Source organism: Centropristis striata, chromosome 19, assembly GCF_030273125.1.
Source record: "Centropristis striata isolate RG_2023a ecotype Rhode Island chromosome 19, C.striata_1.0, whole genome shotgun sequence".
NCBI classification, from domain to species: domain Eukaryota; kingdom Metazoa; phylum Chordata; class Actinopteri; order Perciformes; family Serranidae; genus Centropristis; species Centropristis striata.
The window spans coordinates 16,790,672-16,801,819 of record NC_081535.1 but is presented as its reverse complement, the minus strand read 5'-3'; the positions used below and the strand labels follow the sequence as shown (position 1 = coordinate 16,801,819).

Here is an 11,148-nt window from a genome sequence, read left to right as displayed (position 1 = left end):
GATTTTTTTTAACAACTGTAGTAATTAAATAAGTAATCAAAGCTTCTTGCATTCAAACTAACTCGACTGATCTTTCTCTGTTTGTTTGTCTCTTTGTCCCTACCTCTTCATATCTTTCTCAGATTGGAGACAGAAATGGGGAACTGACGGCCAGAATGAACGTGGAGCAACTGATGGAGGCTCTGGGGGTCAATGAGAGCGACCTTTCACCCTCCAGTTCAGAGTTTGAGATGCAAGGTGACTCTAAATGTTGTTTTTTTTTAGCTTTTATGCAAGCCACACAGAGTCCTGATTGACTGTACGTTTGTTATAGAAACTACATTGAATGTTAATAATGGAATGACACTGGAAACCTCTCATTTTGGCTATCTCATTAAAACTCAACATTGTCACTGTTCCCACTAATTATAGTTGTTCAGATAATGAGATTGGCAGACAGTTTAATGTATACATACCAGTGTAAATGTAGCAGTTGTGGTCTTTGTCCTTAAGTGTAGCTGAAGAGCTTGTGTTGCATGTCGTTTGGAGCTTCTTTTTTTTAAAAGGGAGAGCTTTTTTAATATTAATTTCTAAAAAATCAAATTGTCAGGTATTTCAATTATAATTTGAAAACAACGTGGACATAAAGAAACATCGTCATGTCAACTGACAGTGTCCTTTATAAAATAATCATTTAGCTTATATATAACACTTTAAACTAATGCCAAAAGTCCAGTAATTTTGGGTTTACTGTTAAATGGAATTCTTTAATGACATTCATGTTTGAATTCACATACAACCACAGGTTCGGTAAAATCAACAAGTAAACAAACAAAGAAATTAAAATAGTGACTCAAGATTTGAGTTCTCTTTGGGCTATTGCTGTCTACTTTATGTGTTTTATGTGCATTTATGTAACCTGATTTCTTACATTTTAACATTGTATAAGCAAGTTACTCAGATTTCCTAGTCGTGGCAAGGGAGAGGGCACAGCAGACGAAAAAGGCCTGACTGTGTGTGTGTTCTTGTGTTTGTGGGTGTTTGTGAATCTGTTTGCACTCTGCACACTGTGGTTAGGAGAAGCTGTCCTGGAGCTGCACTCGCCCTTCCATCTAACAGAAATTGTAACAAAAACAATTTGCCATCAAACTGTACAAAATTGCTCACATAATTATTATTACTTAAATGTGCAAATGTGACTGAGAATTTTATGAAAATACCATTTATAAATCACTTTAAAACTGCAGGTTGCATATTTCAAAATCTGTTTTTCAACATTTTTTAGATTTTGCTCTTTTAACTTCTGTGTTTGACAAAAATAACATGTGGGCTTAAGCAAGCTGACTGGAATACTGTATATGTACACAAGGTGGCCATTTAAAGGTAAAACCAACTTAAGGTGAGACAGACATAACAGGCCAACAGTGTCTGTGTTATGTCTGAACTGAGGCTAAATGTGAGAGCAATCGACGGGTGTGCACATTTTTGGGGTAAGATGAAAGATCTTGACTTTACCCCAGTCTCAGAGAGATGGTTTGACTCTAAAGCACAGTCTGCAACATTATCCTCAGATCGTAACATTGATTATTGTTATCGTAGGTTCCCTACAACTCACATGGTTGGCAGCATTTGAGTAAAATTAAGCATGGGAAACTAAACAATCTTTCTCTGAACAGTCAGCCTGGTTTTTGCATGATGTTTGTTTTTGTGAACCCTCCTTCAGGCAGAAACTCACACCCATGTCCTACATTTTCTTGTCTGGTGCGGCGCTGGCAAACAGGCTCTTATTCAGATTGTTTGGTTGTCTGCCTGAACATGAGGTCCACGCTGAACATCATGGGACCAGTACTTTCTAAAAAAGACAGAGGGCCATGCATACTTGACTTAATTTTAGATGAATCTGTTTGAGAGAATCTACAGTTGTAAGTTAAGTAGTTTTGCTAACGTTTATTTACCTTTGTTTATACATTTCTTCTGTAGGAGCAAGACCCAAGTTCACCAAGAGAAACAGCATGGACAGTGTAGAACTGTGGAAATACTCTTCAGATAAGGTGATTTATAACTCACATTTCAGTATGACACTCCAGAGATAAATTGGACTGTAAATGTGGCCCATACACCTATCCCCAAAATGGCAATCAATCCCGCTCTAACAATGTGTTCTTTTACTGCAGAACGGTGAGAACCAAGACCTGGAAAGTATACCCAGGAGATCCAAGAGTCAGCTGTCACAGCCGGGCAAAAGAAAAGGCTATCCTGACAGCCAGTCGTCAGATGAAAGGCCGTGGCTGGACTCTCCTGTAGACACTGATGACATCACTGTGCAAGTCCCGCCTCCAGTGCCAGTGAGTAGCTGTAGCTTTGTTGCCTCCGCCAAAGAGGTTTTCAGTCCATTTTTTTGGTTTGTCCGTCAGAACTCACAGCAACTAGTTCAAAATCTTGAACTATTCCTTAAAAGATTCTTGTTAACTTCTATTTTTGACCTCGACCGTATAATTCTAAACTCATCAGTCCACTAAAGTGTTGCATAAAAGCCTATTTCCAAAAGGTTTTCCCATTTTATTTAACAATTTAGAACTGATGGATAATTGAAACTTTCTGACACCACACATTCCTGCACCCGTAACATAGTGTCCAGATCCAGAAGTATCAAAATTCAAGCGACTTAAGCCTAAGGATAAAGCAATAAAAAATAGATTTTTTTTCCATTTTATTTTTTGCTGACGACAGAAAAAAAGACTGCTGAAGCCTTACATTTTATTTCATGCCTCAGAGTATTGAGCAACCCATCACAATGTGTAATAACAGGCCCCAGTTCACATTTGCCATAAATCTAAGGTATGTCAGCCTTTTAATTCAATCACTGCAAGCCCACCTGAGAAAAGAGGGTTTCATTTATCTCCTAGAAAGCATCAATTGGACCTGAAATGCTGACTGCTGAATTGATCTAACAATTCTTCCCCTCCTTGTCTGTTCATCCCCCGTCTAAGATGTCTTCAGGGTTTCTGCTTTAAAGAGAAAATGAGAGAAATTAGAGAGATTAAATTGGGAACATTTCCCTTAATTTCCCATGTGGTTTTACGGTATTATGTTAGAAGTCAGATACAGTGTAAAGGTGTATTCTCATTAAAGGCCAACAGTACTCCATTTGCTGTGAACTAGATTCTTAATGAATATGCTGTTTCGCAGCTGTTGTATCCCTAAAACTCTGCACCCCCGCAGCACCTAATCATGCCTTGGTCCTGTGACAATGCTAATCGTTGTAATCAGCATGCTGACATGCTAGAAAGGAGTGAAAATTACGGGGCTGCATGATGATAGTGCATCACGAGGGACAAGAAAGCTAAATGCTGGTAATCCTCATGACACAGAAACATACCCTTTTTCAAAATCTGCCAGTGTTTTAAAACCAGCTGTGTCTGTGAACCAGTTGAAACCAGGTTGTGGTGCAACAACCTACAAACAACTTATTGGTTTATCACAATATCACAGCCCCGTTTGTTTAATGTAGCAGCAGTGCCCCATTTTAAAGCAAGAAATTCAATCTACTGGCTATAGGTTCTTTGATTTATAGACAGACACGTGACTATCAGTATTGACTGTCCTTGGTCTGTAATTTCAGTAGCTGACAAAACGTTCTCAACTCAAGTCCCACCAAGCCATTTGTGTTGTTGTTTTTTAATAATTTAACATGGTCTTCATCAGCCAGATGTTTTGTAATGGAACCGTAGATTTTCAGTTGACTTCTCATCCATGCTGGCTTTAAGTTAAACTTTGTTGACCTTGGAAATATCCATCCATCCATTCATTCTCGTCCGCTTATCCGGGACCGGGTTGCGGGGGCAGCAGGCTAAGCAGGGCATTCCAGGCTTGAAAACAGAACTTATTAAAATTCTTCCAGAGCTATTGACCATATTACACAGTCTTCATCAACAGAATATATTGTACATATATTTCTATAGTTTAAGTGAATGTATTTTAAATGTACAAATTGTTATCTTACACACGAGTCATGCATGCGAATAGAAGGTGTAGGGGTCAGTACTAAAGGTGAAAGAGGCTCTTTCCTGTGTTCCAGGATTATGTTTGTTTTTTAGTCGTGGGCACAGCAGTTTTGCTACTATAGAGAGTATGATAATTGATTGGCAGTTGATTATTAGCTAAGCCGCATCCGCACCCAATAACTAAGCCTGTCAAGATATACCACTCATTCTTCTTAATATCTGAAACACTAGACAATAGCAAGCTTCTCATTTTTAGCCACCCACTGTTGTCTACAGTAACGCAAGTGCATGAGGTGCTAGCTTATTAAAATAACCTTAGTTTTACAAGTTGGTTCAAATGCCATTTCAAACGAATATTCACCAATGTTACATTTGCGAATGTATGACTGCCGCCTAAATTTGGGGGTTGTCACAATTATTGAGCCTGGGAGGAGAATGGGGCCAAGTTTTGTTTACAAGCGGTAAGCGACTATTCCTGCATACTTTGCATTTAAAGACTACATGCCCCAGGCAAAAAGTCTGCAGTTGCAGTTGAAGACAATGAAGATAAAGAAACTGCATTGTTCTTGTATCATATAGTAGTAGAACTAGTTATTTCTAGAGGTTAGGTTTTATTTCTTTTGTACATTTTCTTGAAGTTATCCACCGTTTTAATTAATTAAGATCACATGAGGTCAGAAAGCACAATGGTGACATAATCTAGGAAGAGCTGCCTTTGTCTTTGATTCTTCTCCATTCACACAATCATTCCCCCTCTCTCTTCTGCACACACAACTCCCCCCCCCCCTCTCTATCATCATCATCCCCTGTTCCTTTCTCTCTTGTTCTGTCCCTTTGGCCTACTTGATTAATTGGACAATACAGAAGGGGAAACTGAGGAGATCCACACAGACACCATGGGGCCAAGGACAGAAACTGCTATAAGTCACAGCTGATTAGTGATTAGTGAGCACAGAGCGAGTAAATAACAATCCCATGGAAGATTTTTTTTTATGTGCGTGTAGGAACGTGTCCTTGCTTATCAATGGTGCATTATAAAACTTTGGAAGAATTGAGCGATGACAGTGTTGGTTCTTGTCATTTGAAGGTAGTTGATCTCTGCTGGCTGCCACCATTGGCATGCAATTTACTCATGACTGTACCCCTGCACCCATCTTTCCACCCCCTGTTTTCCTCCCCTCCTCCCATTTGTTCCCCCCCAGCTCTCCGCTTCTGCTGATAATGTGACCTTGATCACAGAGCTGCTACCCTCCCCACAGGGTCAACCCCCCTGCTTCCCATAATGAGTTGTTTTCCCACAGTGGGTGAACGGGACAAAAATGGCCTGCAGGAGAGCCACAGAGAGAGAGAGAGAGAGAGAGAGAGAGAGAGACAGGGGAGTGGATGGTAAAAGAAGGCTGGAATAGAGGGATGCAAGAGGAGAGGAAATTAGAGGGAGGGAGTAGAGTACAGCAGGGGAGCAGAGAGAGAGAGAGTGAAGTGGTGGGTGAAAGAAGGGGAGAAGGAGGTGTGAGCCAGGCGTGCGGACAGAGCGAGAGGGAGAGAGAGCTCAGAAAGACATGAGAGAGAGAGAGGGATAGATAGAGGACAAAGGAGAAGTGCTGCTGGTAAGATCTTTCATTTATGTTTTACAGCTTGAATAGCAACATGGTGCGAAGGATACCAGAGGTTATTAACTTTCTTTTCCTTTAGATTATTCACTTGTGATTTTGTATGTATTTGTGTGTTTTTGCTCTCAGTATATATACTTTATTTTACTTTTTTCCCAGTAAGTTAATGCAGTGTAGTGGAGAACTTTTTTATGATAGATATATATATAGTATAAGTTGTTTTTTTTTTAAATATAGTTGCAATAGAAGAGTTAAGATTCCTAGAATAGAGCTGAGTGAAATCAGGTGTCTGCTGACGCTGACCTACTTCACATCTTGCTGTAAGGCAAAGTGATTTTAACTTCATCCACTAGTTGGTGTTAAAGGTGTCACATATTATTTTCCGGCTCTGTGGCACATTAGAATACTTGTTAATGTTAAAAGGAGTAGTTTGTTTAGGCGGGGGAGGGACGTAGAGACTTTAATAATGGGGGCACTGTTTTCGATCTGTGAATGCTCGTCTGCTTGATATTTTGGCATCATCAATATAGTTTTGCAGTGTAGTGATTGTTGTTTATTAAATAGCGTGTTGCCTTGTCAAATATGACTACTTAAAAGGAGTCCTAATCCATCATTAGTTTAGTTAAATAACGTTTAGCTCAGTTTAAAAAGACATGATTAATTAAAAATCAATAAAGCATTGTATTTATTTTTAACTTCATGTAGTATACTTTATTGTTTGTTTTTCAATTATGTTTGAAATTGACCTTTTTGTTTATTCGTGTATAGTTTTTATAGATTTTAATTTTTAAAGTTGATTAGTAATTAATGCTTAATTAATTTAAAAATAATTTAAGCACAGAATTTCACACTGTTTGTTGATATTTTATTGGTTTCTTTTTAGAGTTTTGACCGCAGGCTAACTTGCTTTGAGATGTATGGTGTTAAAGAAAAAAAAATCCTTATAACTCTTAATTAAATTTTCCCAGTTTAAAAGCTTATGGGAAAAAAGGTGAGAAGGAACCTGTTTCAAGCAGCAGGAATAATTATTTATCTGATTAGGTTTGCTGCGTAAAAGTCTGAATGTGGACCTGAAAAAAGTCTTGAGTGTGTGGTTTCTAGTCTGCAGGGTTATCCAGCTTTCTTTGTAAAGCCCTTCTTGGAACAGACCACAGGCATTTCTAAGTAGAGCCCTTGAAATTGAGAGGATAAGACAGGAATTCAGCTTTTTGTCGTACTTTCAGTTTATTGTTTTGTTTAAAAATGCAGATGAAAGGGTATTTTCAAAATTATATTTTCTATTTTATGCCCGTTGTATATGTTGCTTGCCGTTTATTTTTACTTTGGCTTAACATTATTGTAATAAAGTAAAAAGCTCATGTCCACAAGATTAGTTTTCATTCAGTATCTTATCACAGTCTGATTGCCAGAATATTTCAGTTGCGCTGGTCAAACATAATAAATTCCACATCTGCTTTGCTGGCTCGGCGTATTTGTAGCTAAAACATTTTTAATGCTTAATAATCCACTTCAGTTGCAAACCTTAAACACATTAACTCGACTGTGACACGGTGAGATGTGTGTGATGAGAGTGACCACCCCTCAATGTTCTCTCAAAACAAACACTGAGAGCAGCAGAATCAGAGGCTGACCAGCTGTGAGGATGAAACGTATTAATAGCATTCAGTGAGTCAGTCAGTGGTTGCTCATTGATTGACTAATCATTGATTAGAGTCACATTCTCTTTTCCAGCTGCCACTGCTCATGTGTGAAAGTTTAAACCAATGAAAACTTTTTATAGTAACTTGTCACGTTTGTCCTATTAGGTCTATAAACTAAATATACCAAAACATCATATAATATTAACTGATCAACATGCTCTATGGTGGCTACAGCTGTATCTGTTGATATTTCCATTTGCTTCACTATGTGGGCCATTTCACTTAAATACAGGCTGTTTATTTTTACATGACATTTTGTGATATTGTTCCACCTTCAGTATCTAGGCCAAGGTAGGCATTCCCATGTGATTTAATCTCATTATTTGTCTCTTACACAATCTGGACACCTTCAAAATCCTCCTGTGACTCATAATTTCATCGAGTTAAATGATTTTATCTGCAGATCATGTTTCATGAAAATAAGAGACAAGCTTATAATCAGGGCAGAATTCCTCCTCTATTATCCATATCCCTGATCATAATTAACACTGTTTTACTAACTTGTCATTCTTCTTTCAGAAGCTGGGCCGTGACCCCTCCGATGAAGACTGCTTCTTTGACCTCCTTAGCAAGTTCCAGAGCAGCCGCATGGATGACCAGCGCTGCCATCTTGATGAGCCACAGAATGGAGACAACGGAGAAGGCGCTGCAAACTCCGTGCCATCCTTGAACGACATGATAGGTTGGTTGAGAACAGTGTTCGAATACCTCTAAGTCCTTTATTGGCTGTTTTAATGACTTTAATGTTTGGAAAACACTTTATTTTTCTGATACTGCCCAGCTGCTGCACCTCTATTCACTGTCCGTCTGAGATGCAACATTATAGGACTTTTCAACCCTCGACCCACCATCCATATTTAATGACTGACTCATTGCAAGTCAGTTTCCTGTCGATGCCATTGACTGAATGAATGCAACCCAATGACCACATGCAACAAATTAATTAAAGACTCAGTTGATAGTATTACTGATTTTTTATATTTGATTTTCTTCTTCTCCAAATGAAACACACTTTAAAGTCAGTAATGGCTAGCAACACTGGTATTTATGCATATTTCAGATTAGGATAAAAAGTTGCAACTGGGAAAGTTTCAGGCTACGCCCTCTCAAACGGCATATCTCCATTACAAATAAAGGCCCCAGAGGGATTTACCACACTCCAGAGGTGAAGTATGGTTTTCGATCATCGCGTAATCGATTAGCAACAGCACGCACAACAACTGCGGCCATCGTCGCTAACTGTACAGTGTCCGTCACTTATTGTAAACAAACAAGCATGCTAACTGTACACAAAGTGTCTGCTGCTGATCATAAGCACGTCACATCCCGCTTAGCATTCTATCCAATCAGCAACCAGGCTTTTTTCAGGGGAGAAAAAAGGCCCTGCTCTTTGACAGGGCCAAAAAATGACCCTGCAAACGGCTGCTAGGGCTGGCTCACATTCAAATTAGGGGCGTTTTGGTGAGGGAGACCAGCCTCATTCCGGGTATTGGACTATAGTGGAAACACACCTTATAGCACCTACTTCTTCAAGCCTCCCCTCCTGAAAAAAGCCCAGTCTGCTCTGATTGGTCAGCATTTTCTGGTCCTCCATATTCGTTCTCTCTGTTTTTCTGTACGGTCCTTCATTGCAGCCGGAGGAAGAACTGTAACGGAGTATAGTGGCACCTTTTCCCTGAAAGAAAAAATCACAGATAAAAGCTTTGGAACTGAGAAATTTTGAGAAATTATTACAATATCCACAACCAATATTACAGCTTTCCCTGATGTTAGCATGTGGCTACATGTAGCAGTGCATGTAATGTTAACACCCGTATCATTATCAGTCTGTTGAGTTGATAACCATATATTGAAATCCAGCACAAACTGATGTCAGCTCAAGTCTGTAAAGAGTCTATAAAGAGTCTTTGGGCTTAATTTTACATACTTTTACCACATTGTTGGAAACTAAACAAGTCCCCCTTACTGAACTCTTCTCTCTTCTCCTAGATCCTTCTATTACCACTTCCCCCCAGACTGAGGAGCTGTTTGATTTGATTGCCAGCTCCCAGAGCCGTCGTCTTGATGACCAGCGGGTTAATGTTGGTAACCTACCCGGATTGAGGATTACTCATAACAATCTGGGACACCTGGTGGGTGAGGGGGATCATCAAGAACCAAGCGATGACTTCTTCAACATGCTAATTAAGTGCCAGGTAAAGTCAGAATCCACATCTGACAAGAATTTAAGGGTTTAATCCTTTTAGATTCTTAGAGAGTGGATATGATTGTATAGGGATTAAAAGAGATTGCCCAGATTAATCTATTGAGTCTCTTTACACCACATTGTGTCACATTTGCTTCTACACTCTAAATGTATCAACCTTTCTGACTGTAGTCCTCTAGGATTGATGACCAGCGGTGCTCCCCACCAGAAGCAGGCCCCCACGCCCCCACAGTGCCTGATGAAGACTTCTTCAGTCTAATCCAGAGGGTGCAGGCCAAGCGTATGGACGAGCAACGCGTCCATCTGCCCTCAGACGACCAGGACGACCCTGAGTCTCCTGATCCAGAGCCACCTGGTGGTTTTTCCAGCTAGGACTTGGTGAATAATGCTGCATAACTTCATGTCAAAGAAAATAAAAAGCAGACGAAATGAAAGAGGGATGAGCCAACATTTAAAGAGCACTGAAGGGTGAACTAACAAGATTTTTAATAACAAGACAAATTCCATGTGCAATAGGTGGTGCCCTGTCAAATGTTGCTCGATGTATTATGTTCTAAATGTGTGTTTAATATAATGGGAAAACAAGCAGATTTTAAGCTCGGTGGTGTTGGGAAGTTTGTGGTAACATGAAACAAACATGAAATATCTAATGCCTTAATCAGCATTTTTTTTTCAGACACAAGATTGTATTCCCTGGTGTCAGATGTGTTCTGTAGCAGCACATGATGGGCATACAGTGTAATATGGACGATTAATGTGGAGACCTACAGCATGAGTCGTGGGAATCGCAAAGATTTAATTATGGTAAGAATGTTGAGAACAAGTTTCATAAAGACATGAATGATGATGAATACACCAACTGTCAAACAAGTTGAATTTTCAACAAAATATATAAATTCAAGTCGTGTTCATACTGTTTAAAAGAGGTGGACATAGCCACCACGACATCACCAATAAGTTTGTGGACTACCTTTTTTGAAGCCTTGAGTGCAGAATTTTGGGTCGCCATATTGAATACTGACTGAGAACCAGAGGACACTATGCAACACCAAGTCACTGCTGACAAAGTTTGCTTTAACCAAAAACAAGTTCATAGTAATTTAAATATACACGGTGCCATAGATATGCATTGCTATGCATTTATCCTGATTGTGGTAGAGACCTATCAATCACAAGGTAGGCACGCCATAAAACATATCCTTTGTTATTGTTTATTTAACTCTAAATGGGACCATAATTTACAAAATGAACTTCATGCTGGATTGAAAAAGACTTGAAACTAGCGATCGACACCATAAACTCATCAGGAAAATGTTTACTGATGTGATAAATCCAGTCAGAAGTAGATTAATTTTCTCATGGACTTCTTTTGCCACCAGTGAAATCGCCCCCTGCTGGCCATTAGAGATAATGTAGATTTAAGGCTCTTCGTATTAGCGTATTAGCTTCACTTTCCATACCTGCTGGCGTTGTCCACTTCTTTTATTCAGTCTATGGTTGTACTGTGATTTAAGGGCGGTCCACACCAAGAATGAAAACTATAATGATAAGTCTAAGTATAATAATGTGAGCATCCACAATTTTAGAACTATACATGTATAGTTATCTTTATAGTTATTGTTCCTGGTGTAGAGGGTCTTAATGTTGCT

At 39.2% G+C, this 11,148-nt stretch overlaps 1 protein-coding gene across 2 annotated transcripts in view; it reads left to right on the top strand.

Moving 5' to 3' along the window:
- The window catches only part of gpsm1b (G protein signaling modulator 1b), a 29,959-nt gene extending 18,964 nt beyond the window's left edge, over positions 1–10,995 (top strand). The window contains exons 9-14 of one of the 2 annotated variants that reach the window (XM_059358247.1): positions 123–237; positions 1,960–2,030; positions 2,154–2,324; positions 7,816–7,975; positions 9,283–9,488; positions 9,671–10,995. In XM_059358247.1, the coding sequence (XP_059214230.1) occupies positions 123–237; positions 1,960–2,030; positions 2,154–2,324; positions 7,816–7,975; positions 9,283–9,488; positions 9,671–9,871 (924 nt within the window). In that variant the 3' untranslated portion in view covers positions 9,872–10,995. Of the gene's footprint in view, positions 1–122; positions 238–1,959; positions 2,031–2,153; positions 2,325–7,812; positions 7,976–9,282; positions 9,489–9,670 lie in introns of both variants that reach the window. The other variant, XM_059358246.1, reaches the window with a different exon arrangement.
- The last annotated feature ends 153 nt before the right edge of the window (positions 10,996–11,148 follow it).